Source organism: Schistocerca nitens, chromosome 1 (assembly GCF_023898315.1).
Source record: "Schistocerca nitens isolate TAMUIC-IGC-003100 chromosome 1, iqSchNite1.1, whole genome shotgun sequence".
Lineage (NCBI taxonomy): Eukaryota > Metazoa > Arthropoda > Insecta > Orthoptera > Acrididae > Schistocerca > Schistocerca nitens.
Genome location: NC_064614.1, coordinates 137,016,393 through 137,036,101, shown reverse-complemented (window position 1 = coordinate 137,036,101; position 19,709 = coordinate 137,016,393). Strand labels below are relative to the sequence as shown.

The following is a 19,709-nucleotide window of genomic DNA, read 5'->3' as shown; positions in this document are numbered from 1 at the left end:
TAGATGAGTAGGACACAAGACAGGACATAGATAATGTCCGTTTGACGTCAGCAGTGTGTAACATTTTACTTTTTTTGAATAGGACAATGTTCCTCTCCAATAATTTTTAGATTAGTTACAATAAGCTTACGCTGCAAGAGAATTCGTTGCATTTTTCAATATGTGGTCTGTTGTCGGTTTGAAGGCCTTCCATTACATCGGCAACGTTGTGTTGCTCCACCGAGGACTGTCTGGAGTAGGGTGGAGATAGCAATGTGAAAGTTGCGAACTGTCGAAGACGATCTTCATATTCCTAATGCGATTAGAACATCGTATACTCTTGACGACGTTTAGCACCTGTGCGGCACAGTCACCCAATTTCAGAATTCATGTTGAGTAATCCTGCTAAATTCCCATAATATTGTCTTTTTATATTGATGAGTAATATGGATAGTCGTCACGTTCATGTGCCGTCTACAACGCAAATTTAATGTTACTATCCTAGGAACTAACCTGCAATACGTTTTGTATTTCATAATCGGAACTATCTGCATTAACCGTCATCAGAGCAATGTCAGGGAACAGAATGCAGCAGTGCCTTGGTACCTACTTGGGGACCTGCTTGAGTCGTGTTCTAAGGAAAGGGTAGTTGCTGGTTCACATTATATTACACTAGCGAGAAGTACCGACTTTTCCTTTTCTCTGCAAACATCCAGAACTAAATTCAGTAACTAAATGCTAAGAATATATTTGCATTGTGCCAACTCAAAGATCAATAGATATGGATATAGATATAGATATAGATTTTTATATTTAAAGCCATTCTCGTTCTGCGTTGGAATAAACATCATTCATTATTTGCTTGTTCTTGTTACGATTGTTATTGTCATTCTCTCACTCTCAAGAGTTTTCACATTCCTATTTGGTATCGATGCACATGAAGAGTGGCTATGAAAGAAGGGAATACTGAATGTTACGTCATGCAGAATACACTCATTTACTTCGGCTCCTCGTGATCAACGTTACAGGAGAAGTGATATACATAAAGTTGACAGTGTGAGGACAGACATGCTGGCACAACTCTGCAACTACACAGTGTTACCAGATAAAATGGTGCTGCGGAATCGAAAGTGTAGTACGGACTTTGCCACAGTAGCAGACAGCTGCCAATTTCGGACCATGACCGTGGATTACACTTCGGTCAGTGCTGGTTAGAGTGTTGCAACTGTAAATGGAAGGCTTTGTTTGATAGTCTTGTGCTGATGCTGTCTGAATAAATTATGCCATTGGATAAAAAGCGGTTTAGTTTTGAGACCTAACCCACGAGGGGGGAAGGCACAGTGGTCTGCTTCAGGAATTACAAGCAATAAAACACAAAAAACAACCCAGGAAGGGTTCGAACAGCTACTTTCATGCAGAGACATGCATTTGGAATCTGTTCAGGCTACTTAGTATATAATAGAGCATACATATTTCAAGGAGGAAACGTATGAAGACGCAGACTTCCTCGTTATCAATATGTGCGGCATATCTTTCGTGTTAACGAAAGTGATATCCCGCTCTACCTCTTCTTACGTCTCAAATGAAATGAATGCCATGAGGAATCGAATATTTGTTGACTGCGTCTCTTCTTGCTTCCATTCTTACCAACATATTTCTTCATTCTCGTGGTAATGATGACATTCTATGTGTATGCTGCAAAAGATTGCACGTGGACAAATTCGACATCGAGGTGCAAAGCGTTTGGTATCTTACATTATATTCAATTCGAATAATCTTCCGATGTATTTTTACTTCGTTTGTATTTTTAGATGATTATGAACGTTACGGAAAATTATCTCACACGCTTTATGTTGAATGAGAAACATTGAATGACCCGTTTTGCTTTCCCTACGTTGAAATGATATAATGTCGGCGGCAACAGCCTTCTTCCACGCCAGAAGCTGAAACTTGTATCATTCTGGATTAATGATAATTGAATGTCTCAAATGTATACATAGCCCGCAAGGCGACGTCAGAAACCATCAGGGGAGAACGCCGCATAAAAACCAAACTTGCGCGCGCGTCTCCACTCTGAAGAACCGTATAGGAGAATCACGGCAAGCATTTCGCTGAAGAGCTGCCTCGTAAGAGAGCCGGGAAATGACAGCGTCGTAGCAAGTATTTGTCAACACTCTGATAGTGCATTTACTTCCAGGTGTACGCCGGCATTACCTCGCTAAATTCACTTGACATTCGTTTTCCACATCGAAGACTCGTAGAATATAATCCACTGTAAGATGACACAATTAGAAAGTATATTTAATTTCTGGACTCCAAGAACGGCGTTCTTCACATAAGTAACACCTGTTTGTGTGTGCATTCCGGAGGACGACAGTGCAATCCCGCGCCCGGCCATCCTGATTTAGGTTTTCAGTGATTTCCCTAAATCGCCTCAGGCAAATGCCGGGATGGTTCCTTAGAAAGGGCACGGCCGATTTCGTTCCCCATCCTTCCCTAATTCGAGCTTGTGCTCCGTCTCTAATGACATCGTTGTCGACGGGACGTTAAAACAGTAATCTCCTCCTCCTCTGTTTGTGTGTTTGCGTTTTGAAGCTCAGGCAACATCGCAGTGACTATAGTCCGTCTCTTGCTGCCAGTGTGTCGTTAGCTCAGAGGTTCCCTTGTGCGTTGCCGTGCTCGTACTATATGACATTGCAGTTCCAATCACCGTAGAAGCCGCTGACTACAACCTATTATTTTCCATTTTAATTAATGGAGTTGCAAACTGCTAGTAAAAATTACTTATACGAAATCTGAAGAATGCCTTTAAACATCAATCTTCGTCCGATTTCGACTTAGTAAATTAAGTTAATATCATGGATGTCTGCTTTGCAAATGCCAAGGTGCTTCACTGTAAAATAGATACTGAAAAGATTCAAACCGACTGTCAACGATATAAATTTGAGCTTTGTTCGTCATATAGGTCTAACATGTCAGAAGGTTGTTTATGAAGTGCACATGTTGATTAATATAGTTCCCCTCTTCTAAATTTTTGCAATAGCATTTAACTGTAGACGTTTTATAACACCGGCGTTAGCAATTCCTTTCCGTTCTCTGAAACCTCCAAAACGACAAATTTTTCTGGTTTAATTCTGATGACCTTAACTATCACTTCCGATCAACATTAAATACTTCATGAACCCATACATGGAACTCCATATGTGCAGTGTTCCTGCACTGCTGCAGAGCGTGCATTGCAAGGTATTCACACAGTTTATCGCATAGACTTACCATAAGGAATGAAACAAGAACTGTAATACACTTTACACCACAGACGCTCACTCTGGCTTGACGAAAACATCCGAACATTGACCAAAAGTTGCACAAATAATTGAGTGTGAAAGGAAAAGAAACGAGGTATGAAGCATTTATAAATTCATCGAATGTAGTGAGGTGGTTTAATTTCGTCCCAGTCTATAAAATTAATTTCGGGCCATACTCAGCTCTTGCCGATTAATGTAATATAATACCCGCCTACTAATCAGGGCGTCTGTCTCCGTTGCTTTTGAGCGTGAATGGAAATTGTAGAAATTTTCTGTGAAGCAACATTTAATAATAAAGCGTTTTAAATCATCAAAAGCGATGAGCGGTAGCAGGCGCTTTCGATAAAGAACGGGGGAGTGCAGCCCCACTGCTGTCGCCACGGCCGTTGACGGTAGCCAGCCAGCCAGTGGATCCCGGAGCTTTGCCGCATACGGCGTCCAGAGGAAAACAGTCTGCAGGAAATCTGCTGCAAAATCGTTACTGGCTAAAATTTTGATATCGGTGTGTCAGAAAGCGAAATAGATTGAATCTGCGCTACCATTACATTCACGTCTTCAGCATTCAGACAGAAGAGGCTATAAAAATATCTTATGTCAGCTGCTCTCGATCCACTGACATTATGAACAGAAACAACGCACGCTACCGCTAGACCACAGGCGTAATCAGCTTAGGGTTTCTCTATCATGGAACAAGTTTTCCTCCAGGAAGTGCCGCAGTCTACAGTGTTCCCAGATTGTGCAGATAACCAGACTTAGAGAATTAGCGAGTTGGCCAGTTTTTTTGTCCCATGTCGCGATCGGCGCGGACTTAGCCTCTGAAGCGGCCGGCCGCCGGTCGAGTTTTATGTCAAAGAGTGTACGTGGTGACTGCACCACTTGGGAGACAGTCTGTCCGTGGTGTTGAAAATGTTTGAACCTGTCATCCTTGCATGAAGAATACTAAAGGTGTGGATAGTGGTGTGGGGTGTAGATGTAGATAGTGACAATCGTGGTAATAAGGAGTACGAGAGCAGACGTAAGAACCGTGAGCAATGAAAACAGATGCAACTTTAACCTTTCCATGGTCTCTTATCTATGGGGGTGTTGCCCTAAATGGCCAGATAATCTGGAATATTAAGCTAGCCATACTAATGGGTCATCAGAAAGATAAATTATCGTTAACGTTTAACTTCGTAAAATTTTGTTAATTTATAGGGGGTTCTTTTACTCTTCCTCGAATGCAGGAGAAGGGTTTGTATCTTTTCTACAGTGAGGTAATTTTAATTTGTAGTACCTTGTACTTATTCGTATAACAGTGGCTGACCTGACTTCTCTTTTGAGAGAGGGGAATAGTATTTGTGATGCTAGACAATAATAGAACCACTTACGGTTATACATGATATTGTGTATTGTGCATACAGACATTTGATTAATCTGGAAAATGAAAAGGAAGAGTCATAGGCCGGAGTGCAATTTATGGAGTGCAATATAATTAATTAAAGTTATTTTCACGTTGGATTATCATAGGTGGAAATCGTTTAGCAATCAAACGCTTGTTCATTTGTAGGGGGGTGGGCGGTTACGAGGTTTTCCAAATGTTTTGTAGCCAAAGTTTTCTGGAGGTAAATCATTTCGTTGATTGAGGGTGAAATCTCGTACTAATTTTAAATATAAGTGAACGAGCTTTATTAGGAGAAGAACTGTTCGTTGTCCAGAAAATCGTCCAGAGCTAAAAAGTTTAATTATTATGTAAGACACTTCGTTAAGGAGCAAGCGTTTTTTTGTTCGTTCTGTTATTTGTCTGAGGTATTCCTTATGGGCTCCGTGCCGTTCCAAGAGCGTTGAAGTTACACTTGCCGACTTACAAACTAACAGAAGGCGGCAGTCTTCTGCGTAAATCGTGGGGTCAAGGAAGAGCAACAGCGAGGCGATTATGACGGTAAAGTACATTCTGATGCATCTAAATACTTTTTTTTTACTTTTGGTGTTTGTTCAAAAGAGTTGTAACGAGATGATTAACCTCTGATCACGTTTTTTAATTTAAGGCACAATAAAGCCTTTCTGTCCGAAGTTCGTGGTCTTGCGGTAGCGTTCTCGCTTCCCGCGCACGTGGTCACGTGTTCGATTCCCGGTGGGGTCAGGGATTTTTTCCTGCCTCGAGATGACTGGTTGTTGTTGTGTCGTCTTCATCATCATCATTCATCCCCATTTCGGTCGGAGGAAGGCAATGGCCAACCACCTCCGCTAGCACCTTGCCTAGTACAGCCTCCCGCATAGTCCCCTACGCTCCTCGGAGTATGGGACCTCATCATCATCATCATCAAAGCCTTCCTATAGATCAGAGTTAATGACGCCTTGTGTGGTAGAAGTTAAGATCTTCTACAGACATAAGAAGAATTATCAACGAGTCGCCTACCCGCAGACTTCTCAGAGATGAAGACCAGCTGCGAGGTAATTTATAAACTAAATGACAAATGCTTGAAGACAGGTGCAAAAGAATCCATTAATGCCTACTTAATCAGTTTCTAAGAGCAAGATTTATGTTACGAATCTAGAAATACAGTGTGGCCATAAATGTTTACCACTATATAAAATAAAACATAAATTATATCTATGATGGTTACGTTTGCTTTTTGTTACGGGTCCATTAGGGAAATATGGCGCCTCCTGTTGCTGCCTACTGGCACTTCACGTTCAGTGAAAGTGTAACGTCCTTTTCCTATGCGCAGCCATTATTCTTTACCTCGTCGAGGTATGTGAAAGCGATGACTTCAGAATTTCTGATGAATTGTAATGGATCTCTGCTCCCTTATTTGATTTTAAAAGCACCAAAGCTCTCTTAAAATCTAATTCTAATACTGGATCCCCAATCTGTTCTAAATCGACCCCTGTTTTTTCTTCTATCACAACAGACAAATCAAATTCTAGATATCGGTTCCAGTTATAACGGTACTTTGCGGGCAGGCGTGTCAATTAGCATCATATTAATTAAAATGGGGGATAAATAGACTTTATTTTGGAAGAATTAAAAAGGGGAAAGTAATACGAAACTTTAATAACTGCACAGTATTACTAAGAAGCAATATAATGGAAAGTAATAAAAAGCAAAGTAGCAAAGACCAATCGGGACACAAAGAAATAGGGGCGCGTTTGTTTTCTAATACATATAAAAGAACATGTAACACATTATTGAGCTCTCTACCTTCAGTTATCGCGATCGGGCTAGTCGATGAAAAAGTGGTACGCGACTGCGAAATTCGTTAAGGAGATTATTTAAAGACTCTTCAAGCACGTTTAAAATACATTACGTGTGACGAAGTGATCAGAACCGTTTATTGTCGGGTGGAGTGGAAATGAATCCGACAACATAATTCGAACTTTGTGTTAGCTGGGAAAAATACTCTTGGGAAACAATAATGGTTGTGGAAGCCACGAAAGTTGTGCGCTACGGAAAGCTATAGTTTACGTAATTCTGCATTTTATAAAATGGTGAAACGTGTGTGCGCGGAACATAAATAGAATCTTATCCTTGGACGGTTAACTGATACAAACAATGCGCCAGCATAACAAATAGCTTGTTTATTAACTACCAGATATTAATTAACGGGAACCTAAAATACTAAAAAAGAAGGATAGGATCATCACCTCCAATCCCGATTCATATTTCGTATTTAATTAATAAAAAGAGAAGTGTTAATAAATAAACTACATTTCAATTTTATCCACGATTTTGGCTTCATTACGTAGTCTTGACTACATGATAAACAATATCTGTGGAAGTTGTACGCAACGTATCGTCATAATATTTAGCCAACGAATATTGTGGGACACCAAAAATTTAAATGCATGAAATTGTTCTTACAGCGGATGTATGATGTGTGAGTGCGACGAACTATATTGAGAAACTGAACATCCATTACGTACTTGCATGTTTATCTGCGAAAATGGTCCTTGTCGGTACATCAGCATAGAGTTCGAATAGAATCGCTGGAATATTGCAAACCAACCATATTAATCGAACATCTAAATACGCATAATGCTGGTACCACCAGTATGTGTTCTTTCTCCTCGTCCCCGTGGCAGCAATTGAAGTAAGAGTCAGCCGGGAAATACATTTAAATCAATAGACGACCAATGAGCTAGCGTCACGAATTTTCAAACATCCACTGCCATGTATGAAGGCGAGTGACATCACGAGTGTTAACGTCGATCGAGGGGTGTCGTCGTGATCGTATTGAATGACATTGAGCGGTTACACAGTGTATGTGGAAGTACTTTAGTTGTGTACTGATTTTTCTTTTAGAATTCTGTGTGTCGGATTCTCCACATTTAATTCTAGTGTTTCGTATTTATAGTCATTCATTTCATTGGCTCGCTTTTCTGCTACATTTCCGAATCTCCCCGTCCTGCTTGTCTGCACTTCTCACGCGTGACTTAATAATTAATAGTAAAATTAATGCTATTTTGTAATAGTATGATTTCACCATGCGCTTTACTGTAATGCACTTTAAAGGTTTTCTGTGTCTTTCTACTCGCATGAATGACGAGAGTAAGGCATGAAAATAGGTTTTTAACTCTTGTTATTTAGTTTCGTTATCTCAAATTCGTTTCGGTATTTTCATGACTAATTAAAAAGTGCATGAAATGTGATTGTAATTTTATCGCATGCGAAAATCATTTGTTTACCAGTATAATCCGCTGCTTTCATCGATTGCCTATACGAAGCGTCTTTGCCTTAGGTATGACTCAATGCTCAAAGCCGATGAGAGGAATCGGAAACTAGAATTTATCCGATTTCCGCATTTGTGGCCCGTATCTTCGCTGTAATGACTGACCATTCGTCTCTCTTGCGCTTACATTATTTCCTTGCTGCGCCACGTGCCCGAACACCACTATGAGGCATTCAGTCTCGCCGTGGACGGTGTTTTGGCTCGTCAGTGTAAATATGCACGTCTTCGCCGGGCTGAACAAGACGAAAATTTGGCGGAAGATGTTTGGAGGGATGTAGTGTGATCCTACGATGCCTGGCGCCGTGGACTTCGTCGGCCAGCAATGGCTTTCAACCTTTAATGTGTGGCCGATGTAATTCGGACCATGGGTGGATCCATTATGTGTTTCGTAGAATCACCAGTTTACGTTACCGTGATTTAATTACAGGATGATTATTCCACCATTACTGGTATCCAGTTGTGGCCGTAACTCTATATCGTCATGTCATGAGCCACTCTACTGCAACACGTCCTGTTTTAACCGAAAATTAGTTGCTGTAGTATCACCATTCTACCCTTGAATTTAACAAATGAAGTACATGTTTGTGAGTAAGCGCACAAGAAATTTATCTGGCTCAAAGACTCATTATGACTGCGAGACATGGATTACCTCTGACTCGTGATACAAGGACTTCTTCTTTCTTCTTTATCGTCGCCTTGTCCCACGTCACGTACTGTCGGCGTTGCTCTTCTGGATCCTTCTCCTCCATAGTACTCTATCCATTGTCTCTTCCTTCTTCCATCCTTTCTCGCTTAGGTCCCCGGATATCTTATCCTTCCACCTCATCTTCGGTCTTCCACTTCTTCTCGCTCCTTCAATCTTTATATCTTCAACTCTGTTTCCGATATACTCTTCCCCTTTTCTCTGTAAGTGTCCGTACCACCTTAGTCTGCTCTCTTGTATCTTTTCCCCTTGTGTCCCACTTTCAGAGCTCCTCTAACAAATTCATTTCTAATTCTGTCCTCCCTTGTTACCCCACACATCCACATCAGCACCCTCATTTCCGCCCCTTCCATCTTCCTTTCCTGGGCTACTGTGATTGGCCATGTCTCTGCCCCGTATATCATAGCAGGCCTTATCACCGACTTATACACTTTCCCTTTCAACCCAGTGCTCACCTTCTTGTCATACAACACTCCACTCATTTTCCTCCAGTTGTTCCAATCGCAATTTACAAGGAATGTTTATATAATGTGGAACATTACGTGTGCAATGGACTGATTACTTCTGATTTAGAATTGCGCAGAGTAGGATCTCAGCGAAACTGTGATTAGCGGCATTGTTGAAAACTGACTTTTTGAATATCGAACGTAGTTTTTAATGAATTATGACAACATTTCATCTCATACAAGAGGATGATGTATACTGAAATGTAGCTAGGACGATCACTTATGGAAAAATATAATTTCGTAAATGGAAGAAGTATTTTCAGTTCTTTGGTTATTTTAACTTCTCCCTTGTCTGCGGCTCGGAACAATATTTGCTGTGTCGTTAACTCGTAGGGAAATTTGAATCCTGGGAAATCAGTGGAGCCTGCGCTACGGTCGTTTATGCTCTATTTTAAGAGGTTAACTTCTGGACTTTATCAAAATTGACACACGACTTGGACAGTGATTCCCAAGCTGCACAGTGAGAACGTCATAGCACCCAATACGTATTTCCCCACGGCGTACGATGTGCGTCTGATTATTTTAAGATCGCCGCAATTCCGTAGGGCCACAGAGATTTTATTCCAGGTGGTAACTTCGACAACGACAATCAGACAAAGTATGATTATGAGCTGTAACTTGTAATCATTTTGTTTTATGCACTTCGGAATTCAAAGCAGTAACCAAATTTCTACCTGTGTGGGATTGTTTAAAACTAGTGGGGAAGCGACTTCTCTCGCCCAAAGTTCCCATTCAAATAACTAGACATTATTCAGTCACATTAATTTTAACTTCAGTTTTTTTTTTTTTGGGGGGGGGGGGAGGAGGAGGCGAGAAGCTAAAGTACTATACCACACTTCGACAGCACATTTCAATCGCACAATCTTTATCTCATACAAACATTGTGGAAACAGGGAGTAAAGCGTTGCAGTCAGCACTCCCTAAATTTGAGAGTTCTATGAGAGCCTGTCAACAGCGATTGAATTCATCTGCATAATTTGTGCTGGGACAGAATGATTTCGCATGTTATTGCGATGTAATTTTCTTAGGTTTCTCTTCAATCTACTGAAACAGCAAGAGACAAATAAACAATTGGTAAAGGGACATGTAAAATTTTGTAACTTTTTATGTGTAATGTATGTTGTGCATTTGTATAGTAGTAGAATATCTTGTACAGCTTTGTTCGGGAGATGGCGGCAGAGATCATCCGTCAGCCCAGAGACAACAGCAGAGCGCTGGAACACCAGCTGGCCGCTAGAAGAACGACCGGCGGTTTCACAGTGATCGCCCAGATCATTGCGACCACCTCTCTAGTAGGCGGTATTTCCAAGTTTGGCACGGATAACAGCGGCGACGCTTCGTGGCATGGAAGCGATTAGGCCTTGTTAGGATGCTGGAAGGAGTTGGCACCACATCTGCACACAAGTCACCTAATCCGCGTTAATTCCGGGGAGAGGGCGATGAACTCTGACGCCGCGTTCTGTCACATCCCAGATGTGTTCCATTGGTTTCAGATCTGGCGAGTTGGGGGCCACCAAATCAATTGTGGAACTCACAACTGTCTTTCTCGGACTAATCCATCACACTCCTGGCCTTCTGACAGGGCGCCTTATCTTACTGAAAAATGCCACTGCCATCGGGAAACATTATCGTCGTGAAAGGGAGTACGTGGTCTGCAACCAGTGTTCGATACTCCTTGGCCGTTGTGGTGCATTGCACGATCTCCACTGGACTCATGAATGCCCACGTGAATGTTCTCCAGGACATAAAGGAGCCGCCGCCAGTTTGTCTCCGTCACGCAGTTCAGGTGCCCAGGAGCTCTTCCCCTGGCAGAGGACGGATTCGCGCCCTCCCACCGGCTTCATGAAGAAGGTACATCTACATCTACATCTACATTTATACTCGGCAAGGCGCCCAACGGTGTGTGGTGGAGGGCACTTTACGTGCCATTGTCATTACCTCCCTTTCCTGTTCCACTCGTGTATGGTTCGCGGGAAGAACGACTGCCGGAAACCCTCCGTGCGCGCTCGAATCTCTCTAATTTTACATTCGTGATCTCCTCGGGAGGTATAAGTAGGGGGAAGCAATATATTCGATACCTCATCCAGAAACGCACCCTCTCGAAACCTGGACAGCAAGCTACACCGTGATGCAGAGCGCCTCTCTTGAAGAGTCTGCCACTTGAGTTTTGCTAAACATCTCTGTAACGCTATCACGCTTACCAAATAACCCTGTGACGAAACGCGCCGCTCTTCTTTGGATCTTCTCTATCTCCTCTGTCAACCCGACCTGGTACGGATCCCACACTGATGAGCAATACTCAATTATAGGCCGAACGAGTGTTTGTAGGCCACCTCCTACATTTTCTAAAGACTCTCCCAATGAATCTCAACCTGGCACCTGCCTTACCAACAATTAATTTTATATGATCAATCCACTTCAAATCGTTTCGTACGCATAATCCCAGATAGTTTGCAGAAGTAACTGCTACCAGTGTTTGTTCCGCTATCATATAATCATACAATAAAGGATCTTTCTTTCTATGTATTCGCAATACATTACATTTGTCTATGTTAAGGGTCAGTTGCCACTCCCTGCACCAAGTGCCTATCCGCTGCAGATCTTCCTGCAATTTTCTGGCGCTGCAGTCCGGAACCGTGGGACTGCTACGGTCGCAGGTTCGAATCCTGCCTCGGGCATGGGTGTGTGTGATGTCCTTAGGTTAGTTAGGTTTAAGTAGTTCTAAGTTCTAGGGGACTTATGACCTAAGATGTTGAGTCCCATAGTGCTCAGAGCCATTTGAACCATTTTTTTGCAATTTTCTAATGCTGCAACTTCTCTGTATACTACAGCATCATCCGCGGAACACCGCATGGAACTTCCGACACTATCTACTAGGTCATTTATATATATTGTGAAAAGCAATGGTCCCATAACACTCCCCTGTGGCACGCCAGAGGTTACGTATGTGGACGTCTCTCCATTGAGAACAACATGCTGTGTTCCGTTTGCTAAAAACTCTTCATTACAGCCACACAGCTGCTCTGATGTTCCGTAGGCCCTTACTTTGTTTATCAGGCGACAGTGCTGAACTGTATCGAACGTCTTCCGGAAGTCAAGGAAAATGGTATCTACCTGGGAGCATGTACCTAATATTTTCTGGGTCTCATGAACAAATACAGCGAGTTGGGTCCCACATGATCGCTGTTTCCGGAATCCATGTTGATTCCTACAGAGTAGATTCTGGGTTTCCAGAAATGACGTGATACGCGAGAAAAGAACATGTTCTAAAATTCTACAACAGATCGATGTCAGAGATATAGGCCTATAGTTTTGCGCATCTGCTTGACGACCCTTCTTGAAAACTGGGACTACCTGTGCTCTTTTCCAATCATTTGGAACCTTCCGTTCCCGTAGAGACTTGCGGTACACGGCTGTTAGAAGGGGGGCAAGTTCTTTCGCGTACTCTGTGTAGAATCGTATTGGTACCCCGTCAGGTCCAGTGGACTTTCCTCTGTTGAGTGATTTCAGTTGCTTTTCTATTCCTTGGGCACTTATTTCTATGTCAGCCATTTTTTAGTTCGTGCGAGGATTTAGAGAAGGAACTGCAGTGCGATCTTCCTCTGTGAAACAGCTTTGGAAAGAGGTGTTTAGTATTTCAGCTTTACGCGAGTCATCCTCTGTTTCAAAGCCATCATCATCCCAGAGTGTCTGGATACGCTGTTTCGGGATTTATCAGACCGTGAATCGTTCTGCCACTGTGGCAACGCAAAGTATCGATGGATATGTGTCCATTTCAGTAGTAATTGTCAATGTCACGGTGTTAACATTGACACATGCATGGGTTGTCGGCTGCGGAGGCTCCATCGTTAGGAATATTCGGTGCGCTCTGTGTTCAGACATACTTGTACTCTGCCTAGCATTAAAGTCCAATAGCAGTTCCGCCACAGTTCGCCTGCTGTTCTGTTTTATTCGTCTGCCCAGCCTGCGACGTCCGACATCTGCAATGAGGGTTGGACGCCCAACCCCACGACGTCCGGACGTGGTTTAATATTGGTTTCGCCACGTGTTGAAGACATTCAACAGAGCACCCCTCGAACACCCAACAAGTCGAGCAGTTTCCAAAATGCTCGTACCGAGCCTTAGAGGTTTTCAAAATGTGCCCTCGGTCAGACTCAGGTAGATCTCCCGCCTTCCCCATTCTACACACAGACAGCATACATGTACATGTAATACATGCACCATGTTTGTGTCTGACTGGCAGTCATTCTTCGCTAGGTGACGCTGCTATCGCCTGGACGGGTTTATATCGATAGTTGGTTGGTGGACATAATGTTCTGGCTGATCATTGTATAAAGGCTCTTAATACCGCTATTTGCTTTCTCTGACAGTCAAAACAAATTGTTCCTCCTCAGCGACCGCTAGCAGTGAGACGCGAGAATATGAATAATACGTGAAAGGATACGAAACGAAGTAAATAACCTAACGAGCTTGATAAGCATTCGTCTTTCTGCAGTATAGCTTCAACCTACGTTTATTGTCATACAGTCATCGTCATGTAATCTCTCGGACCAATGGACGCATTTAAAACTACTGCACTGCACATTCCTGCTCGCTGTTATGAGCCGTTGCAGCAGTCAACTCCAGTTCGACGTTTAGGCTTGAGCGCGACTGCAGCAAGTAGCTGCAGTCGTTTACGTATTCCACGCTGACGTACATCCAACAGCAAACCTCGTAGTGATTGGCTCTCACGTTAAATTTACTTTAATTTTTCTTGTAGGTCCGGCCAGGGCAGCACCCTTCAATACTTCCAGAGATACTCCTTGAAATCCTCGATAAATTCAATACTTCAAAAACAGAAAAAACAATTACTTTTCAGTTAGGCAAACGCAACGTAGCAGCAGATGCAGCGGATAATGATGCCTGTCTGGAGATTACAATTTCTGAATGTCCTCTCACTGTCCACGCAGCTCCCTCGCCATTGAGAGACAACTTCGTGCGTCTGTGGGAGGAGTGGTTACCGTTGGAGAACAAGCCGAGGCCCGTGAAACAGACGACACGACCGTAGCGCATCTCCTTACGGCGACAGCGACGGCAGCAAGTACTTTTAACGCACTTCCGGATAGGAAACTGACCTTTGACGCATGGGTTCCTCCTTCGGCAGGAAGACCCACTTGTGTACAGTTCTTGTAGTGCAAACCTTTTCCTACGCCAAACTGTAACTAAATGCGCTTTATACCAAGCAACCCAATCACCAGTTGACCTTTGTTTTAGATGATGAATTGAATGTGGTTCGTGTGTTAAGATTCTATTTTATGACTGGTCTCGTCGATAGTGGCTTAGGTAGAAGAATTTACTTTGTTTGTAAGATGGTTGCTACATCGTTTCATTTCCTGTTGCCCGTGAAGACACACTTTCATGTTCCACTGTTTTGAGGTTGTGTCTTTACAGTCAATGTATTTTACTCACACACTGCCCTGACTTGTCCCTCTTTTGCTGCTTGTGAAAAAAATGTGAGGAAGACAACCCCAAGATGGTTGTAGATTCCATTTTTTAATTTACGTTTTGTTGGTTGCTCCTAACAATTAATAACCACAGTTGTGTTCTTTTTGTTAAGTGTGGGTGCTGACGAAATAGCAGTTTAGCGCACTATACAAGCCAGTACCATCACAAAAACAGTCATCCGAACAAATACAAGTAAAAAAAATTATCTTCCTCGCTGTTGTTTCTACAACAACTGAGTAAATAAGAAAAAAGCAAACGAAGGTTCACATTAAATTTTGATTTATTCAAAACAATTGCAAATTAATTTCAAACATCTTCTAAAAAGCGTACATTAAAATTTTCTTGATGACAAGGCAAATAATCAAGACTGACCCAATTTTTAAGGGCACTTCACATTGCTAGTCACATCAAAACCAGAGACTTGAGTTTTACTAGGTACAAAAAATTTACAAGTGAATGTCTTCTTCTTCGGTGGTTCAGTAACACAAATGGACGTTTTAATGGGACAGACCTTCTTTGGAGTAAATGCTCTTATCTTTGGAGGGCCGGTAACTATGAAGGCCGCCTTAATAGGACACACCTTCCGTTGAGTAAAGGCCCTCTTCTTCGGTGGGCCTGTAACGATAAAGGCTGTTTTGATCGGAAATGGTCCTGTTTTTAAGGGCGTTAGTTTCATAAGGCCACAACTAAGAGCAGCTCTAAAACGACAATATGCTGCAAAGGTAGAGGTGGCTTCCAAACATTCCTCACTAGAGGGCTCATCAGGCCATTCTGTAACAGTTTCTACTGAGTCTGCTGGTGGCTCATCATCTCTAACCAACTTCTCACTAGAGGGCTCATCAGGCCATTCTGTAACAGTTTCTACTGCGTCTGCTGGTGGCTCATCATCTCTAACCAACTTCTCACTAGAGGGCTCATCAGGTCATTCTGTAACAGTTTCTACTGAGTCTGCTGGTGGCTCATCATCTCTAACCAACTTCTCACTAGAGGGCTCATCAGGCCATTCTGTAACAGTTTCTACTGAGTCTGCTGGTGGCTCATCATCTCTAACCAACTTCTCACTAGAGGGCTCATCAGGCCATTCTGTAACAGTTTCTACTGAGTCTGCTGGTGGCTCATCATCTCTAACCAACTTCTCACTAGAGGGCTCATCAGGCCATTCTGTAACAGTTTCTACTGAGTCTGCTGGTGGCTCATCATCTCTAACCACCTTCTCACTAGAGGGCTCATCAGGCCATTCTGTAACAGTTTCTACTGCGTCTGCTGGTGGCTCATCATCTCTAACCAACTTCTCACTAGAGGGCTTATCAGGTCATTCTGTAACAGTTTCTACTGAGTCTGCTGGTGGCTCATCATCTCTAACCAACTTCTCACTAGAGGGCTCACCAGGCCATTCTGTAACAGTTTCTACTGAGTCTGCTGGTGGCTCATCATCTCTAACCAACTTCTCACTAGAGGGCTCATCAGGCCATTCTGTAACAGTTTCTACTGAGTCTGCTGGTGGCTCATCATCTCTAACCAACTTCTCACTAGAGGGCTCATCAGGCCATTCTGTAACAGTTTCTACTGAGCCTGCTGGTGGCTCATCATCTCTAACCAACTTCTCACTAGAGGGCTCATCAGGCCATTCTGTAACAGTTTCTACTGAGCCTGCTGGTGGCTCATCATCTCTAACCAACTTCTCACTAGAGGGCTCATCAGGCCATTCTGTAACAGTTTCTACTGAGTCTGCTGGTGGCTCATCATCTCTAACCAACTTCTCACTAGAGGGCTCATCAGGCCATTCTGTAACAGTTTCTACTGAGTCTGCTGGTCGCTCATCATCTCTAACCAACTTCTCACTAGAGGGCTCATCAGGCCATTCTGTAACAGTTTCTACTGGGTCTACTGGTGGCTCATCATCTCTAACCAACTTCTCACTAGAGGGCTCATCAGGCCATTCTGTAACAGTTTCTACTGAGTCTGCTGGTGGCTCATCATCTCTAACCAACTTCTCACTAGAGGGCTCATCAGGCCATTCTGTAACAGTTTCTACTGAGTCTGCTGGTGGCTCATCATCTCTAACCAACTTCTCACTAGAGGGCTCATCAGGCCATTCTGTAACAGTTTCTACTGAGTCTGCTGGTGGCTCATCATCTCTAACCAACTTCTCACTAGAGGGCTCATCAGGCCATTCTGTAACAAGTTCTACTGAGTCTGCTGGTGGCTCATCATCTCTAACCAACTTCTCACTAGAGGGCTCATCAGGCCATTATGTAACAGTTTCTACTGAGTCTGCTGGTCGCTCATCATCTCTAACCAACTTCTCACTTGAGGGCTCATCAGGCCATTATGTAATAGTTTCTGCTGAGTCTGCTGGTGGCTCATCATCTCTAACCAACTTCTCACTAGAGGGCTCATCAGGCCATTCTGTAACAGTTTCTACTGAGTCTGCTGGTGGCTCATCATGTCTAACCAACTTCTCACTTGAGGGCTCATCAGGCCATTCTGTAACAGTTTCTACTGAGTCTGCTGGTGGCTCATCATCTCTAACCAACTTCTCACTAGAGGGCTCATCAGGCCATTCTGTAACAGTTTCTACTGAGTCTGCTGGTGGCTCATCATCTCTAACCAACTTCTCACTAGAGGGCTCATCAGGCCATTCTGTAACAGTTTCTACTGAGTCTGCTGGTGGCTCATCATCTCTAACCAACTTCTCACTAGAGGGCTCATCAGGCCATTCTGTAACAGTTTCTACTGAGTCTGCTGGTGGCTCATCATCTCTAACCAACTTCTCACTAGAGGGCTCATCAGGCCATTCTGTAACAGTTTCTACTGAGTCTGCTGGTGGCTCATCATCTCTAACCAACTTCTCACTAGAGGGCTCATCAGGCCATTCTGTAACAGTTTCTACTGAGTCTGCTGGTGGCTCATCATCTCTAACCAACTTCTCACTAGAGGGCTCATCAGGCCATTCTGTAACAGTTTCTACTGAGCCTGCTGGTGGCTCATCATCTCTAACCAACTTCTCACTAGAGGGCTCATCAGGCCATTCTGTAACAGTTTCTACTGAGCCTGCTTGTGGCTCATCATCTCTAACCAACTTCTCACTTGAGGGCTCATCAGGCCATTCTGTAACAGTTTCTACTGAGTCTGCTGGTGGCTCATCATCTCTAACCAACTTCTCACTAGAGGGCTCATCAGGCCATTCTGTAACAGTTTCTACTGAGTCTGCTGGTGGCTCATCATCTCTAACCAACTTCTCACTAGAGGGCTCATCAGGCCATTCTGTAACAGTTTCTACTGAGTCTGCTGGTGGCTCATCATCTCTAACCAACTTCTCACTAGAGGGCTCATCAGGCCATTCTGTAACAGTTTCTACTGAGTCTGCTGGTGGCTCATCATCTCTAACCAACTTCTCACTAGAGGGCTCATCAGGCCATTCTGTAATAGTTTCTACTGAGTCTGCTGGTGGTCTAGCATCTATCTCTAACTGCATATCGGAGGGCTGAGATAGTGATTCTGCAGTAGTCGCGGCTTCTGATGCTGGAGGCACGGCAATTGTCTCGAGCTGATTTGTTTTCTCATCTAGTCTTCTTCTGTCAGCGGGATGGTGTTGGCGAGTCCACTCCTGTTGGCAGAATACAGAAAGCTCGGTAAGAGACATGGAACACAAAATCATATATGTGTATTAAATGTATATCACGAGAATAATTCTGTAACTATCACTTTGTTGCCTGTAACTGTAAGGTAGAAGGAGAACAATTTTAAAAATTATTGATGTCTGATTGTTAATGTTCGTTTGGTGCAGCAGTAATATGCGGGACCTTTATGTGTGTACTTATTTGAGTTTAATGTTTCAGTACGAATTTTTCAGTTGCGTGTGTGTTCAGGTAGGAATGGAGATGACGGCAAACGCGATGCAAAATATAATTCCGAATTACGTGTATATTCAATACCGTTTATCCCAGAAGTTAAAGATGTGTCTACTTTTTATGTAATGGTCATGTATACGTACAAGTTACGGTTATGTAGGCAGGTTCAGTATATTAAACCTATTGACCCTCACAGCTCGCACTTGTTATGGGGCGATACCTGCTTGAACGGTTCACCGGCGTTGCATCTGATTTTGTGGTGTAACCAGCTCGGCATTTTTACGACTGAAACGTTCGTCGTCTTCTGGGACACCACTTATATCTTCAGTGGCTACTTGGTAATACTGTGACTTTACAAATACCATCTGACACCATACTTGGGAGCCATTCTACCAGCGGTAACGTTGTTTGTATCGATTGTGGTTGTTCTCGTGAAGCATCTGAAGTAACTTGGGAAGCACCTGCCCTCTGAAAGTAGTGTACGCTATTCCAATGAAGTCCAACTGTTACAAAGAAGAAGCTACAGTGGTTTGTGACATACAGTGACGAGACCGCCGAATTGTTTGGTGGACCCGAACATATTCGAAGGAGACAGCGTGAATCCAATGTGCATTGACAGGATACCTGAAAAGGCAAACTCAAAGGGCGTTTCTCACTTCTAAACGGATATGCACGGAAGTAAATAGAACACAGAAACGACAGAGAAAAATTGCACGTGAAGTTAGTTTTGTAACTCCCTGAAAAAAGACATACTGGTTAGCGCCGCATTAAGTTAAAAGTTCTCGGTAGAGGGAAATTGTTTGTACTGGAAGCAGTGGAGCCATCCGCTGAAAAGACTTCCACCACCAACTGTTAGTAATAAGCCTTGGTCTTCTTCAGACTACTTCCACCACCAGCTGTGAGTAACAAACATAGGACTTTTAGAGAGGACTGTAATTTAACTGCGTATTATTTGTGCAGGAGAAAGCCCGAAACATGGAAACCTCAAATTACTACATCTTCACCTAAGCAAGGATTAAATCATTACCCCGAAACAGAGCAAAACAGCTATATAAGCAACTAAGTGCGCAACAGGAATTCCACTATTAAACGCTGGGCAGAGTGAGCGAATGGGTGGAAAGAGTTCATTGAAGGCCTCTACGATGGGTAGAAATGGAAGTCGAGATGAA

General features: G+C 43.1%; 2 protein-coding genes across 2 annotated transcripts; both read right to left on the bottom strand.

Annotated features, from left to right (window-relative positions):
* Positions 1-15,608: 15,608 nt before the first annotated feature.
* On the bottom strand, positions 15,609-17,008 carry LOC126217634 (microtubule-actin cross-linking factor 1, isoforms 6/7-like). Its single transcript, XM_049942115.1, has 3 exons — positions 16,997-17,008; positions 16,050-16,925; positions 15,609-15,989 (listed from the first exon to the last, which is right to left on the bottom strand). The coding sequence occupies exons 1-3, from the start codon at positions 17,006-17,008 to the stop codon at positions 15,609-15,611; spliced, it is 1,269 nt and encodes a 422-aa protein (XP_049798072.1).
* A 7-nt stretch (positions 17,009-17,015) lies between these two features.
* Positions 17,016-18,332, bottom strand: LOC126215973 (microtubule-actin cross-linking factor 1, isoforms 6/7-like). The gene has a single exon (XM_049942106.1). The coding sequence runs from the start codon at positions 18,330-18,332 to the stop codon at positions 17,016-17,018; it is 1,317 nt and encodes a 438-aa protein (XP_049798063.1).
* Between the last annotated feature and the right edge of the window lie 1,377 nt (positions 18,333-19,709).